Source organism: Scyliorhinus torazame, chromosome 10 (genome assembly GCF_047496885.1).
Source record: "Scyliorhinus torazame isolate Kashiwa2021f chromosome 10, sScyTor2.1, whole genome shotgun sequence".
In the NCBI taxonomy this organism is placed as follows: domain Eukaryota; kingdom Metazoa; phylum Chordata; class Chondrichthyes; order Carcharhiniformes; family Scyliorhinidae; genus Scyliorhinus; species Scyliorhinus torazame.
Window position 1 is genome coordinate 51,884,733 of NC_092716.1, and position 16,721 is coordinate 51,901,453.

Below are 16,721 nucleotides of genomic sequence, written 5' to 3' on the forward strand. Positions count from 1 at the left end.
CAGCCTCAACTATAGCCTGGGCCTTTTTTTCGACGGACGAGTGCCGAATTTCAGAGGCATGGAGGGTGCTGGAAAAGAATGCCACGGGCCTGCCTGCCTGATTGAGGGTGGCGGCAAGGGCGACGTCCGATGCGTCGCTTTCTACTTGGAAGGGCAGTGTTTCATCTACCGCGTGCATCCCAGCTTTGACAATATCAGCTCTGATCCGGGCGAAGGCCTGTAGGGCCTCGGCCGTCAAGGGGAAGTGAGTGGGCGGGCCTTGTCCTCATAGTTTGGGACCCACTGCGCGTAATATGAAAAGAACCCCAGGCAACGTTTGAGGGCCTTGGGGCAGTGGGGAAGTGGAGCTCCATGAGGGGGCGCATGCGGTCGGGGTCGGGCCCCAGAACTCCGTTCTGGACCACGTAGCCGAGGATGGCTAAGCGGTTTGTGCGGAACACACATTTCTTGTTATACGTGAGGTTGAGGATTCTCCTTGTTATACGTGAGGTTGAGGAGAGTGGCGGTGCAGAGAAATTTAGCAAGCTTGGCGTCGTTGTCCTGCTGATCATGGCCGCAGATGGTGACATTATCTAGGTACGGAAACGTGGCCTGCAAACCGTACCGGTCGACCATTCGGTCCATCTCCCTTTGGAAGACCCGAGACCCCGTTAGTGACGCCGAAGGGGACCCTAAGGAAGTGATATAGACGGCCGTCTGCCTCGAAGACGGTGTATGGACTTTCCGATTTTTATGGATGGGGAGCTGGTGGTAGGCGGATTTCAGGTCCACTGTTGAGAAGACTCGGTACTGTGCAATCTGGTTAACCATGTCAGATATGCGTGGGAGGGGGTACGCGTCAAGCTGCGTGTACCTGTTGATGGTCTGGCTGTAGTCCATGACCATTCGATTTTTCTCCCCAGATTTAACCACTACCACTTGAGCTCTCCAGGGACTGTTGCTGGCCTCGATGATGCCTTCCCGAAGCAACCGCTGGGCCTCGGACCTGATGAAGGCCTTATCTTGGGTGTTGTACCGTCTGCTCCTGGTGGCGACGGGTTTGCAATCTGGAGTTAGATTGGCAAAGAGGGAGGGGGGGGTTGACCTTTAGGGTCGCGAGGTCGCACATAGTGAGGGGTGGTAAGGGTCCGCCAAAGTTAAGGGTCAGGCTCCGAGGTTGCACTGGAAGTCCAGGCTGAGGATAAGTGCAACGCAGAGATTAGGGAGAACGTAGAGGCGGAACCGTGGAACTCTACGCCCTGGACCGTGAGCGTGACCGAACAGTACCCCCGGATCGCTACGCGATGGGATCCGGAGGCCAGGGAGATTTTTTGATTGGCGGGGTGTACCTTAAGGGAGCAGCGCCTTACTGTATTCAGGTGTATAAAGCTCTCGGTGCTCCCGGAGTCCAGTAGGTAGGAGGTCACATGGCCGTCCATTTTCACGCTGGTGGATGTATTGGTCAGCTTATGTGGTCGAGTGCCATGGAGGTGTGCCGTGGTTGATCGTCGGGTAATGGGGCGGCCATTGAGTTCAGGTCCTGGAACGCCGTTGGTGTCCATGTGCTGAGGGGTAGACAAGATGGTGGCGCCCGGAGATCCTGGGGGTTACAAAATGGCGGCACCCAGGGAACGCACGTTGCGGGGGTGGAGCATGATGGTGGCGCCCACGAAACGCACATGTTGTGCGGCAGAGAAGATTGCGGCGCTCACTGGTCGCACATGGCCTGGGGAGGAGGGGAGGATGGCAGCGCCCATTGCCCGTGACTGGGGAGGGTGGGGGCGACCACGGCCGCTGAGCGCGCCTGGCACACCGCAGCGAAGTGGCCCTTCTTCCCGCAGGCCTTACAAAGGGCAGCGCGGGCTTGGCAGCGTTGGCGGGGGTGTTTTTGCTGGCCGCAAAAGTAGCATCGGGGCCCCCTGGGGTTCGCTGGCTGGCGCGTAGCACAGGCGTATTGAGTGGGTAGCGCCCCCACTAGGGCAGCTGCCTGTGGGGCCCATGAAGTGCAGGAGGAGTGGGCCGCGCGACTACGTGGTCCAGAATGGAGTTCTGAGGCCCGATCCCGACCGCATGTGCCCTCTCATGGAGCTCCCCATCCCCCACTGCCCCAAGGCCCTCAAACGCTGCATAGGGTTCTTTTTCTACTACGCCCAGTGGGTCCCAAACTATGCGGCGAAGGCACGCCCACTCATTCAGTCCACCCAATTCCCTCTCGCGGCCGAGGCACAACATGCTTTTGCCCGCATCAGAGCATATATCACCATGGCCGGGATGCGCGCAGTGGACGAGTCACTGCCTTTTCAAGTAGAAAGCGACGCTTCAGACGTCGCCCTTGCCGCCACGCTAAACCAGGCAGGCAGACCCTTGGCATTCTTTTCCCGCACCCTTCATGCCTCTGAAATTCGACACTCAACCGTCGAAAAGGAGGCCCAAGCTATCGTTGAAGCTGTGCGGCATTGGAGGCATTACCTGGCCGGTAAGAGATTCACTCTCCTCACTGACCAACGGTCGGTAACCTTCATGTTCAATAACACACAGCGGGGCAAGATCAAAAATGATAAAATCTTGCGGTGGAGAATCGAGCTCTCCACCTATAATTACGAGATTTTCTATCGCCATGTGCCAGCGCACAAGTAGACCAACTCCGGGCCCTACACAACAGCCTGTGTCACCTGGGGGTCACTCGATTGGACCATCTGGTCAAAGCTTGCAATCTGCCCTACTCCGTCGAGGAAGTAAGGACAGTCACCAGGGACTGCCAGGTCTGTGCGGAGTGCAAGCCGCACTTCTACCGGCCGGACCGTGCGCGCCTGGTGAAGGCTTCCCGCCCCTTTGAATGCCTCCGCGTGGATTTCAAAGGCCCCTCCCCACCACCGACCGTAACACGTACATTCTCAGTGTGGTCGATGAGTACTCCAGATTCCCCTTCACCATCCCATGCCCCGATATGACTTCTGCCACCGTCATCAAGGCCCTCAGCACCATCTTCGCTCTGTTTGGTTTCTCCGCCTACATCCACAGTGACCGGGGATCCTCATTCATGAGCGATGAGCTACGTCAGTTTCTGCTCAGCAGGGGTATCGCCTCCAGCAGGACGACCAGCTACAACCCCCGGGGAAACGGGCAAGTAGAACGGGAGAATGGGACAGTCCAGGAACCTCCCAGCCTCTCGCTGGCAGGAGGTCCTCCCTGACGCTCTACACTCCATCCGGTCACTATTGTGCACCGCCACTAATAACACATCCCATGAACGTGTTTTTACCTTCCCCAGGAAGTCTACATCCGGGGTGTCGCTCCCGACTTGGCTCTTTGCTCCAGGACCGGTCCGTCTCCGTAGGCATGCCCGACTCCACAAGGGGGAACCCTTGGTGGACAGGGTTCACCTGCTCCACGCCAACCATCAATATGCCTACATGGAGTTCCCCAACGGCCGCCAAGATACTGCCTCACTCGGGGACCTGGCACCGTCGGGTTCCACCCATGTGCCCCACCGCGCCGCCAACATTGACCCCCACCAGACCAACCCCCCCCCCCTTCCCGCACAAGAGGACAAAGAGGATTTTGGCACGCTCCTGGAGTTCCCCGATGACTGGCCAGCATCAGCACCGCCACCAGCGCCATTGGTGCCACCTCCAACACTGCCAGCACCAACTTTGCCGCAACAGTTACGCCGCTCCCAACGAAGCACCAAAGCACTGGATCGGCTGAACCTTTGATGGACTCCGGACCGTCAACATGGACTTTTTTTTTTTTTTCTTCTTCCTTGTTTTCCACATTCTTAACATTTTACATAATTGCACTATTTGTATATAGTTTCACATCACCCCTGCTGGACTCATTTTTAACAGGGGGTGAATGTGGTGAACCACTGTATTAGGGGATGTAAGGTAGGACCTGCACTACAGGTTCGCCTGTAGCCCCTGCCTGCTGGCTCCGCCCACTGAGATCTGTATAAATATGCGTGACCTCCATTGCCCTGCCATTTCCCCACTTGCAGCAGGAGGCCACGCAGCTGACTGCAATAAAGTCACAGTTGTATCCAATCTGTGTCTTTGTGCAATTGATTGCACATCAATAGGCTAAGCCTCATGCAGTTTAAAGTGGTGCACAGAGTGCACCTAACCTGAACCCGAATGAACAGGTTCTTCCTGGAGGTGGAGGATAAATGCGAACGGTGCCAGAGAGGCACGGCCAACCATGCCCACATGTTCTGGGCCAGACTTCTCGGGTTCTGAACAGCCTTCTCCTAGGCGTCCAAGGTTGTAAGGGTGAGGGTGGAGCCGTGCCCGAGAGTGGCAGTCTTCGGGGTATCAGACCAGCTCGAACTACATGTAGGGAAGAGGGCTGAAGCCCTGGCTTTTGTTTCCTTAATCGCACGCAGGAGAATTCTGCTCGGCTGCCGATCAGCAGCATCACTCACCGCTGCAGACTGGCTGGCAATCTTGTCGGCACTTCTCCACCTGGAGAAGATTAAATACACCATCCTAGAGTCAAACGAGGGCATCCACAAAGCGTGGGGGCAATTCATCAGCCTGTTCCAAGATCTGTTTGAGGCCAATAGCAACTAGGAAGAGAGGGGGGGGGGGGGGGGGGGGAGAGGGATGGAGACAAACAAATAAGAGCACACACAATGGAAAGGAGCAGAGGGGGAAGGGAGTAGGAGGAGAGGAGGGAGCCCAAGGGAATCACAGAATGAAACCAGGGGGAAAAGGGAGGAGGGGGCGGAGGGGTTCAAAATTGTTAAAATTAGGCGAATCACTGGGAAGAATATTGCACCTTATTGTGTAGCTAAGTCATGTTAACATTTTGGCTTGTGCAGTAAAATATTTTAACTGAGAGAAATTTTAAACATTTATATCTACATTCTAAATGGAATAATGTTGTTGGCTGTTGATTAAACTGTGACTTTTAAAAATGTTCTGTATCCTCACAGATACTAGATTTGCTGGAAATTCCTCACGTTAGCAATGACAGACGGCAGAGCATGCCAGAGGTAACTACCATTGTCAATGTTTGTCTTCAACTTTAAAGAAAAAGAGCAAGTTTAAAGCAGTTGAGAATTCTTGTGGGTTAACACATTTAAATACATATATCAACACACAAAAAAACTTTGCCATCTTTAGTTATTGTGCTTGCACCCCTATTTTCCAAAGCCTTCAATTTAAATTTTGGATCAGATTTTAACTCTTCGAATTCCATTTTTGTTGATTAACTTATGCTAACTTAATTGTTACTTTCTTTCTGTAGTCTGGTAGATCTACTCAGCCTTCCACTGATGCTGGTAGTCAGAAATCATCTATTTCCACTTATTCCTCCGTTTCGGTTGAGATCAAGCATGAAGAAGAAGAAGAGAGAGGCAAATACAAAGAGGTGAAAGCTGTTTTATCGTATCAGTGCAGACCGTTTTTTCACATATTCTAAGGTCCCTTCAACCACTAAATCTAAAGTTCCGCTAACCAACTTGCACTGCTTTGTTTAAGCAGCATATAGAACATATGGAAATTAGTGTTCACTTTCACATATTTGCAAAGGAAACCAGGTAAATCATGAAATACCAATTTTACTTTAAAATGTTCCACACAGGTAGACTAACTAATTATTTCACTGTCTCAACATGGAATCAGCTTGTAGAATGCACAAATAAAATGAAATTGATGTATATGTGACCAGTGATATAACTTGACTCTTTCAAATGGCCAATAATACGACAGTATGTTCACTTTAACAAAATGCCCAAACTAATTAAATTCTTGGATGTAATTTCCTGTCTTTTCTTCATTGTATTGAACTTGTACATCATTTGTATAAAGGGTCATTTTAAAATCTCAGATATACTATAGATGTTCTCAACATTGCCTTGTGATTAATAATGATGCAAGTACTGAAGTACTTTACCAGTCTGTAATGGTTCCATTAGAGTAAACTTAATTTTATTAACTGTAATTCTGTTTCTTGATCTTGTGCCATAAGTGTTTTTTTCCCAGAAATAGGCAGATTAATGGGGCATGATTCTAATTGAGATACTTTGTCATCCACAAGTCACTGAGCTAGTTGTTCATAGAAATATTTATCCCATCGCCTTGTCTCCGAACCATCCCATTAAATTTCGAGAGCTTGAGGACTTAAAATAATCTTACAGCAGCATAGGAAAAAATGCTTACTCTATAAGTGATGCCATTTATAAGAAAAAGTGAAAATGTTTTAATGATGGGACTGATCAATGTACAATTGCGTATTTAGCTCATAAGAAAACTGCCAGTTTATTTTCAGATTTCAAGGAGAATCATGGAAATTTATAGCTGACAACATAAAACAAAAATAATGGTTTACGGGTTAATCTATGTTTATATTTTCAAACAGTTGAAAACTTTGCTAATTAGGCACCCTAAAACAAAGCTTTCATGACAAACTTGCTCACATTTAAGAAATTGAAACTGATTTTTTAAAAAGTCTCCATGACCAGATTACTGAACTGCGACAAAGCATTGCACTAAGTTGGAAAACCCATTTTTCTTATTTTTAAAAGAAGGAGCTTAGTTTGTTGCAATTTTATTGCAGGTGGAAAAATTATTGCGAGCTATAGCTGATGGAGATGTAGAAATGGTGAGTACTGCTAGTCAAATCTGGACCTTTAAATTGTTTGAAACCCTAGATGTGGGGTTACTTTGTTAGTTTTTAAGACTGCTTTTAGGACTTTTCAATTTACCTTGTGCATATCAATGTATTTAGTCAGAATGAAACAATGCATCAGTTCCTTGACAGTAGAGAGTAAAATATCCTTTGGAAAATAATTGAAGAATGAGCATTTGATTTTAAAATGATTTAGTTTTTTCAAATAGATTTTGATTATATGTCATGAAACCTTACCTTGAGATCTAGAATAATATAAACTAAAACAGAGGTTTTTTTTTTCAAGGTTGATCCAGCCTACATTTTAAGTCGGAAGCAACATAGATGTTTTAGGAATGTTTCATTTAGAATATTAAACACTGGTATTTATTTTTTTAAATGCGTGCACTGCCTTTAGGTTGATATTGGTGCTGCTGTGATTCTAGAGCAACTGTGTTTAATCTGTACTACTAAAGTGATATATAATGGTATTCCTGTACTGAAATACATTTTGTTATGGTGCAAGCACTCCATGCCAGACTTTCTCCACATGACTGTAAAATAAGAGATTTTCAGCAAATGCATGGAAATAAACTGAAACCAGCGTTCACATTTACAGCACAGTCAGACACTAGGCACCCACAAAACAGACGGTGATTAATGTAGAAATTGTTATATATTATATTTTATATTTGTGTCCGTAATATTATTAAAAACCCTAGTTTCAAACACATACAGGCAGTACATCTACTAAAGCTGTAATTAAGAGTTATAAAATGTGAGGTAATCATTCATTCCAACCACTTACTTGATTACAGATAAAGGGCTAATGGAACATTGTTTATATTTTGGATGGTTCCCTGGAGTGTAGATACGTTATGACTGATTATATTTTGTCCTAGCTAAACAGGTCATGGAACTTAGTGGGATGCAGATGATGTAATTAATGGGAGCAGCCAGGTCTGTGTGGTATTGGGTTGCTTAATTGGAATAAGTGGCAGTTGTTGATAAGAAGTTCAAGTCTTTTTGTAAATATATTTCTTTGATGTTAATGTGGTTAATTCTGTGTTTAAATTAAAGTTTGTTTCAACATGAAAGATATCTATTGGTCAGTGGCCTTGCTCTTGGGGGTGAAATATCCTTTCTCCACTGATATACAAATTTTTGAAAAATTGTCTGGGGTTTCTGTGCGATATCCTAATAAATTATTTGTGTTGTACATCATAGCAATATGGTGTGATAAAAACCTTAACATGGAAATCTCTAATTTATTTAAAATGAAATAATACTTATCACTCCAACCCACTCCCTATTTAAGTTCTGGCAATTTGGGACCAGAATATTCCAATAAAGCCCAGAAAGGGAACCTTTCTTTTCTCAAAAAGCAACTGTAACTATCTAGTTGTAAAGAAAATGAACCTTCGCATAACGTCACGTGTTATGTGCCAGGGTTTAGAGAACCCCAAAGTGTATCATGGAGTTCACCTGACCCACAACTTTTAATAGATTGCGGTATGCGGAGCACAAGGCCCACTCTACAGGTGTGGTACAGCAGAAATCGAAAAGTATTTTTTCAAAGCAAAACAATGTTTATTCTATGAACTCCAGTTAACCTCTTTAAAACATAAAGTGAACATCTTAGCAACCATTAATTCAAATACAACCCCCAAAGAATACAACACTAAGTAATCCTTACTTTCCTTTTAACATCCATAAGACTTAAAAAAAAACTTTTAACAGAAGCACATCAGGTTTAAATTCACTACTGAGAACAGTTACAACTCTGAATTCACCAAATGATCTACATGGCAGAGAGAACCACATTGCACATTCTGTGACTGACTGCAGCTCCAACACTGAAACAAAACCAAAAAAACACACACACCCAAGCTTTTCTCAAAGTGAAACTAAAAGCTGACCGACAGCCCAGTTCCACCCACACTCTGACATCACTACAGTAATAAACACCCATTTCTTAAAGGGACACCTACTACAGTTATTCTATAAAAAAACACCCATTTCTTAAAGGTACTCTCACTACAGTTATTCTATAAAAACACCCATTTCTTAAAGGTACTCTCACATGACACACATCTGAGCAGACTTTCTTGTTCCTTTTGAAGAAAATTATATTAAAAGTTGTATTTTTGCCTTAATTGTGATAATATACAATTTCTTTGCAGATAAAATATTAAAATATATCTATAATTGACATTCAGAAACTATTAGCTCATTATAATATATTGTTTTGTTGCCTCTAGTTTGTCCATAATTAGCAATGGTAGTAAGCAACATCTCCCCACTTAGTTTTAATAGTCTTCCATTCTATTCCTCAGCCAACCTGATTCTGGTGATCTTCAGTTCTGGTCTCTGGTCCATTTGATTGGTTCTGATGTTAATGACAACCTTCAGTTCCAGTGGAAAAAAACATTTTTTTTGTAAAAAGAAATACAGGTTTATATATACATGGGTTGTCCCAAACCAACACTTTCCCCACTCCATTATCCTGTTGGCAGTGTCACTCAAATCAGAAAATCAGACCTTGGTCTCTTCCTCTTTATGCCTCTGAAACTTTCTCCCACCTGCACTGCCACCACCACCACCTCTGAGCATCCCACTTTGTTTTATCTTTAACTGAAAAGATGGTCCCTCCAACAGTGTGGTGCTCCCTAAGTACTACACTGGAGTGTCAGCCTAGATTTTGTGCTCACCTTCTGGAGTGGAGAGTTCTGCCAACTGAACAACAGTTGACCCTGCAGTCTTAATGAATGAAAGTACCAAGGGTTAGACTTAGTCAGCACCACATAAATAAATTCAAATGAATTTTAATGACTTCTCTTTTCTGGAATTCAGATTTAGCTGTTTCAGCTTAAATATATTTTGCAGCAGCTGCCCCAAAGTGTTTCTGTACTCATGGTTGTAACATGGAAAACATAAAATTCCAATTTATTCTTCTAATTAAAGGTGGGTAATTTTACTTAATATAATTACAACACATTACTTTAGGGTCCCTGCATTGACGTATTTGGATCTTTCAGCTGAGTATAGTGAAAGTTAAAATAGCAAGTTGTTACTTAAATGTTCAGTCACTGTTATTTGTTTATAATTGGGTACCTAGACTGAAAATTAGAAGAAAAAGCAGATAGCTGACATTAGATGGCCCTGTGTTAACCTTTCCATAATCCTGGAAATCCACTCTGAAGGAATTGACAGGCTTGAATAGAAGAAAGAACAGTGATGACTGATTAGGCAGCAGGAGGTCATGTATAATTTATTGAACGGTCACTCAATATCCTGCTCTCCTCCTGTCCTTTCCTTAACACAGCAAGGTTTCCTATTTAATTAGCGTAAAGGAAAAGGTAAGTAATTTAGAAAATGGGTTAAGATCAGCTTAGCATAGACGCCGCAGTTTTATATCCTTTAACATTGAAGGAGTTGGTCTATGTTTCCTTGTTATTGACCCGACCAATTAGGTTTTGTATATAGTTAAATCTCAAGTGTGGCAGAATAAATCTTTCCACTTTTTAAAATAAATTATTCTGCTTCAGAAGTTAAATATTTACAAGCTATCAATCATCAGCAAACTGATGGAAGGTGTAGCCAACAGTGTTATCAAATGGCACATGCTCAGCAATAACCTGGTCACTGATTGGGTTCTGCAAAGGTCATTCGGCTCCTGACTAAACATGGACAAAAGAGCTGAATTCCAGTGATTTTTTTCAAACGCAGAGCTGGCAGACAGTTGGCGATCGTATCCACTCCCATTGAAGCATTCCAGACAGATGTCATGATATGCAAACATGAAACCAATGAACACTCAGAATTGGACACAACCATTGGGCAGTCAGGACACTCAGAGGTGGCATCACCACAAGGGAGCATGACATAAACACTATAAAAGGATGAGGCACTCACACCCTGCCTCTTTCCACAGACCGACATCTAGAGAGTTACACAGGGTTGATCAGCAGCATCACACCCCAGCACGTGGCTTAGAGCAAGCTGGTACAGTTAGGCTGAGTTACTACAGTTAGATTAGCAGAGAGTCAAACTCATTTGAGAACTGTTAATAGTTCAATAAACACGTTGAACTCATTTCAGAGTCTGGAGCATCCTTTAGTTAAAACTGCATCAAGTAGCAGCCTGTGTTATCCGAAGCAGCATAACACAACATGATACCAGGAGTGACTGTTCAATCGATTCAGTTCAACTCAGCAAGATCCGTGACAAACAGCGCACAATGGACAAGATTCAGGCTCCTCATCAGCTCAGGACCACCGGCAATCTTAGTACAAACTGGCGATCATTCAAGCAGAAATTTCAACGATACGTGGAAGCATCCAACTTCAATGGCGTGACCAATGCTCAGAAGACAGCTCTTCTACTCACCACTGCGGGTGACCATGCGATAGAGATCTTCAACTCTATTCACTTTTCTGAAGGGCAGGACAAAACAAAGTACCAAACCATCCTGGACAAATTCGACAGCCACTGCAAGGTGGACACTAACAAAATCTTCGAGCGCTACATTTTCAAGCAGCGGATGCAAGGTAAAGACGAATCCTTCAACTCCTATCTAACTAACCTTAGACTGCAAGTACAATCCTGCAACTTTGGTGATATCACTGACTCCATGATCAAAGACCAAATCGTTTTTGGAGTCCACTCTGATCCTCTGCGAGAGCAATTGTTGAAAATCAAGAACAGCACGGTAGCCTTGTGGATAGCACAATTGCTTCACAGCTCCAGGGTCCCAGGTTCGATTCCGGCTTGGGTCACTGTCTGTGCGGAGTCTGCACATCCTCCCCGTGTGTGCGTGGGTTTCCTCCGGGTGCTCCGGTTTCCTCCCACAGTCCAAAGATGTGCGGATTAGGTGGATTGGCCATGATAAATTGCCCTTGGTGTCCAAAAATTGCCCTTAGTGTTGGGTGGGGTTACTGGGTTATGGGGATAGGGCGGAGGTGTTGCCCTTGGGTAGGGTGCTCTTTACAAGAGCCGGTGCAGACTCGATGGGCCGAACGGCCTCCTTCTGCACTGTAAATTCTATGATAATCTATGATGACCCTGCCAGTTGCGATTGAAACGTGTACTGTGCAGGAGCACTCTAAAAATCGCTATTCACAGTACAAAACAGCAGAAAGTGAAAAACAAGCCTCCCACCAGGTGGAGAGTGTTCAGGCCATCTCCCGGATGCAGCGCCTCCACATTAACGAAAGCGGCCATTTTGCGCGCTCTTCCCGAGGCCCGACGCATGCGCAATGCGATCGGGAACACAAAACGGCCGAAAACCGCACTGTGCATTGCAGACGTCCGAGAACCGCACCGTGCATGCGCAACGACGCACTGAGCGACATGATGCCGACGTCATGATGTGTGCGAACTGCGGCACCGCCCATTTTTTAAAAAACTGCCCTGCAAGAGGCAAACGCTGTTTAAACTGTGGGAAAACAAACCACTATGCAGCCCTGTGCAGATCTGCACCACCAGTCAGGAGCCGGTGCTCCCAATTCCGACAATGGCGCATCAGAGGTGTGCAACACCGAATGCATGACTCTGATCCAGGCAGTGTGACGGATCCAGATGATGAATACCTGGACAACACTTACCGAGTTGGCATTATTACGAAGTGCGAATACGCCACACCAGACACATCGTGAGTCCAGTCAATCCTGGGCGTGGATTGCGAGGACGAATGGCATTCAGTGATGAAGGTCAACCACTGCCCCATCCAGTTCAAACTGGTCACAGGTGCCTCCGCCAACCTGATTTCGCAGGTGGACTTGAGAATCAAGAAGCCCCCCACAATCCTTCCAGCTGCCTGCAAACTCCTGGACTACAATGGAAACACAATCAAGCGGTCCTGGGGTCCTGCCATCTGCAGATGTCCAGCCGACACACACAAGGAAGCTTACGCTTCGAGATTGTTAAACCAGACAGGGCGTCCCTGCTAGGTGCGCACGCCTGCAAGCAACTGAACCTCATTCAAAGGGTCTACACCACGACGCCGTCCCATTCGGATCGTCAGGCCAGCATCGACGACATCCTAGCAGGATGGGCACACTGCCATACGAGTACAAGATTCAACCGGCCTGATGCCAAGCCAGTGGTCCACGCACCACGACGTGTCCTTGCTCCACTGAGAGAGCGCCTGAACGCAGAGCTCACGAGTCTACAACAAAAAGACATAATTTCCAAGGTCACTGAGCCAACCGACTGGGTCAGCTCGATGGTGTGCATAAAGAAGCCTTCGGGGGACCTATGCATCTGCATTGACCACAAGGATCTAAACAAACACATTATGCGGGAACATTACCCCATCCTAAAGAGGGAAGAAATCACGAGTGAGATGGCACACGCGCACTTCTTCACAAATTTGGACGCATCCCAAGGATCTTAGTAAATCCAACTTGAAGAATCCAGCAGAAGGCTCTGCACCTTCAACACGCCTTTTGGCAGATTCTGCTACAACCGAATGTCATTTGGCATCATCTCGGCACCAGAGATTTTCCATCGCATCATGGAACAGATGATGGAGGGAATAGAAGGGGTTTGTGTCTACATTGACGATATCATAATCTGGTCCACAACCCCAGAGGAACATGTGTCGCGACTCAAGAAAGTATTCCGACGCATACATGAACATGGCCTCAAGTTAAACAGGTCCAAGTGGTGTTTTGGGACATCCACGCTGAAGTTGCTGGACGATCAGATTTCGCAACACGGTGTGCGCCCGGACACAGACAAAATTAAAGCCATCGAGGCAATGAAAGACCCCGACGACAAGAAGGCAGCACTGCGCTTCCTGGGAATTGTCAATTTCCTTGGCAAGTTCATCCCGAATTTGGCCCCACACACCACGGCCCTACGCAACCTGGTGAAAAAAATCAACCGCCTTTGAGTGGAAGGCGGAGCACTGAACAGAGTGAATAGAGCACTGAACAGCACTGAATAGAGCTGAAAGCCAAGCTCACCACTGCACCCGTCCTTGCATTATTTGACCCAGACCGAGAGACCAAGATATCCACCGATGCGAGTCAGGATGGCATTGGGGCGGTGTTGCTTCAAAGAGACGACACGTCATCCTGGGTACCAATAGCATGGGCAATGACACCCACTGAGACCAAATATGCGCAGATTGGGAAGGAGTGTTTAGGTCTTCTCACCGGCATCCTCAAATTTCATGATTGTCTACGGCTTGCCAACATTTACTATTGAGACGGATCATAGGCCTCTGGTCCACATCATCCAAAAGGACCTGAACGACATGACCCCTCGTTTGCATAGAATTCTGCTCAAACTCCGGAGGTATGATTTCAATTTGGTGTACACACCTGGCAAGGAGCTCATCATCGGCGATACATTGTTCCGCTCCGTCAACTCACCCAGTGAACCACTGGAGATCATCCAGCACATTGAATTGCAGGTACAACTGTGTGCAAGCACTCTCCCGGTAACAGATGAGAAGATTGTTCTCATCCGAGAAGAGACGGCCAAAGACCCCCTGTTGCAGTGAGTCATCCACAACCTCAGCAATGGCTGGCAGAAAGGGCAATGCCCTCAATTGTACAACATCAAGGACGACCTGACACTGATTGACGGCATCCTGCTCAAGCTGGACAGGATAGTCATCCCGCTACGTCTCCAGAGCATGGTGCTGCGGCAGGTTCATGAGGGACACCTGGGCATAGAAAAGTGCAGACGCAGGGCACGGCAAGCTGTCTACTGGCCCGGCATCAACCAGGACATCACGGACATGGTCCTGAACTGCAAAACGTGTCAGAGGTTCCAACCAGCGCAGAACAAGGAGACGCTCCAACCACATGACCTAGAGACCTCTCCATGGTCCAAGGTTGGCATTGACCTATTCCACCCGAATGGTCGCGACTGGATCTTAATCATCGATTACTTTTCGAACTATCCTGAGGTGCTGAAGCTGCCAGACCTCACCTCACGGACCGTCATCAAAGCATGTAAAGAGACATTCTCACAGCATGGCATCCCGAACACCGTCATGAGCGACAATGGCCCGTGCTTCCACAGTCGAGAATGGTCCACGTTTGCCAAAAGCTCCAATTTCAGGCATGTCACCTCCAGTCCGCACTATCCGCAGTCCAATGGCAACGTCGAAAAAGGGGTGCACATCGTTAAGCAGCTCATCCGCAAGGCCTTGGACTCCACTTCTGACATACGCCTTGCACTACTTGCGTACCGGGCGATTCCCTTGTCCACTGGCATGTCGCCAGCTCAACTGCTGATGAACAGGGACCTGCGGACGATGCTTCCAGCCACACACCTGCCCAACCTTGATCATCCCCCGGGGCTGTAGAAGATGCAGTAGCTTCGCGACAGCCAGAAGCAGAGCTATGACGCACATGCCACCGATCTGTGACGTGCTATCCCCGGCAGACACGGTCAAGATACCGGATGGTGGGTGGTCTGCTCCTGCTGTTGTTCGCAGGCCGTGCCCAGATCCTATGTCATACGTATGGCTGATGGCTCCAGAATTTGGTAAGGACAATGTTTCTAAACTGCGTTCAAATCTTAAGGATCGAGGTATGCTCTGAATACCTCGATCCTTCAAGCCTGTACCGATCATGATACTAACCTTGGCCAAAATCCTCAGCATGTCCTTGAGCCGTATCCCTCTGTACCCATCCTATCCATGTATTTGTCAAGATGCCTTTTGAACGGAATTGTTAGAAGAGTGCAAGAACATAAATGTTGGTGTAGCTCAATCATGTGTCATAAAGGAGGATCATTCCGAGTATACCTCGATCCTTAAGATTTGAACGCAGTTTAGAAACATTGTCCTTACCAAATACTTGCACTAGAATAGTTAACTCTGAGATTTGCATGTGCAAAATTCTTCTTGAAGCTTGATTCCAAGCATGGTTACTGGTTAGTATATCTCGTGGAGAAGTCCCGAGAGCTTACTATGTTTCATACCCCATTTGGATGATGCTGTTTGTAACAACTGTCTTTTGGGCTGATGGCCAGGATCTCTTTCAAGCTCAAATGGACTGCATTCCATGCATTTGCCAGGATTCATCTGTATCGTGGATATGTGTGTTGTGGGAAGAACAAAGCAAGAACATGAGCATGATCTGCACTTTTTGATGTGAGCATCATTGAATGAAGAAATAGTGTTCAGCAGTCTGAAATACAACATCAACACAGAGCAGATTAATTTATTTGGTTCTATTTATGCCAATTCTGGCATATGTTCCGATCCAAGTAAAACAGAGGATATTAAAGCCATGTCAACTACCCAAGATAAGGTCTCTTTATTTTCTTGTCTCCATATAATCCCAATTTTGTTCAGAAATCTTCATCACCAAGGGAATTGTTGAGAAAGGATGTGCCTTTCCTGTGGCATGAAGGCAACAAATACTCCTTCGAAGCACTGACTCAGAAGCATCGACATTGCAATTTTATGATTCTAGGGAGACGTCTACCCTGGAGATCGATGCCTCACAGAAAGTGTGCATACTGCATAAAGGCAAAGCAATTCCATTTCTTCAAAATCTCTGTCTGTAATGCAATCCATCTACTCCAACTTTGAGCCGAGAAACATTAGCTTTAGCGTTTGGAATCAGACATTTTCATATCTTATCTATTTGGCAAAAGATTTATGATGGATGTCGATCACAAACCACTCGTGATTTAGCAGAAGGCGAGGTTTGACTTGTCCACGGGAAAGGCGATTCAGCAGTTGAAGTGGGCGAAGGGGGTTGTAGGAGTATGGAGAAAAGGCCAGTCGCTTGTTGGTGGGCCAGCTCCGCTGGCAGGTGGCCGTGAGCGAGATTGTTCAGGTTCGGAATAGGACAGGGGAGATGATGGTTGCATTGGAGCAGGTGAATAAGATTTTTTGAGGAGTTTTGCAGAAGTTATATAAGTCGGAGCCTCTGGACGACGAGTCAAACCAGAAGGAGTTTCTGGGACAGTTGGAGTGTCCGGTAGTGGGAGAGAGGAGCGGTCAGGGCTGGAGGAGCCAGTGAGGGTGGAGGAAGTGCGGGTGGCGATGGGGAAGATGCAGACAATGAAGGCACTGGAGCTGGATGGCTTCCCAGTGGAGTTTTATTAGAAGTTCTTGGATAAGTTGGCGCTGCTGTTGGTGGAGGTGTTTGAGGATG

The 16,721-nt window shown here is 46.5% G+C and overlaps 1 protein-coding gene across 7 annotated transcripts in view; it reads left to right on the forward strand.

Annotated features, from left to right (window-relative positions):
- Positions 1-16,721, forward strand: part of ankrd27 (ankyrin repeat domain 27 (VPS9 domain)) — a 115,385-nt gene that overhangs the window by 57,120 nt on the left and 41,544 nt on the right. For all 7 annotated transcript variants that reach the window (XR_011949452.1, XR_011949451.1, XR_011949453.1 and 4 more), the window contains exons 19-21: positions 4,913-4,972; positions 5,227-5,349; positions 6,538-6,582. Coding sequence is in view for 4 of the 7 variants with exons in the window: in XM_072518105.1 (XP_072374206.1) it covers positions 4,913-4,972; positions 5,227-5,349; positions 6,538-6,582 (228 nt within the window). In the remaining 3 variants the exon portion in view is untranslated. The remainder of the gene's footprint in view (positions 1-4,912; positions 4,973-5,226; positions 5,350-6,537; positions 6,583-16,721) is intronic.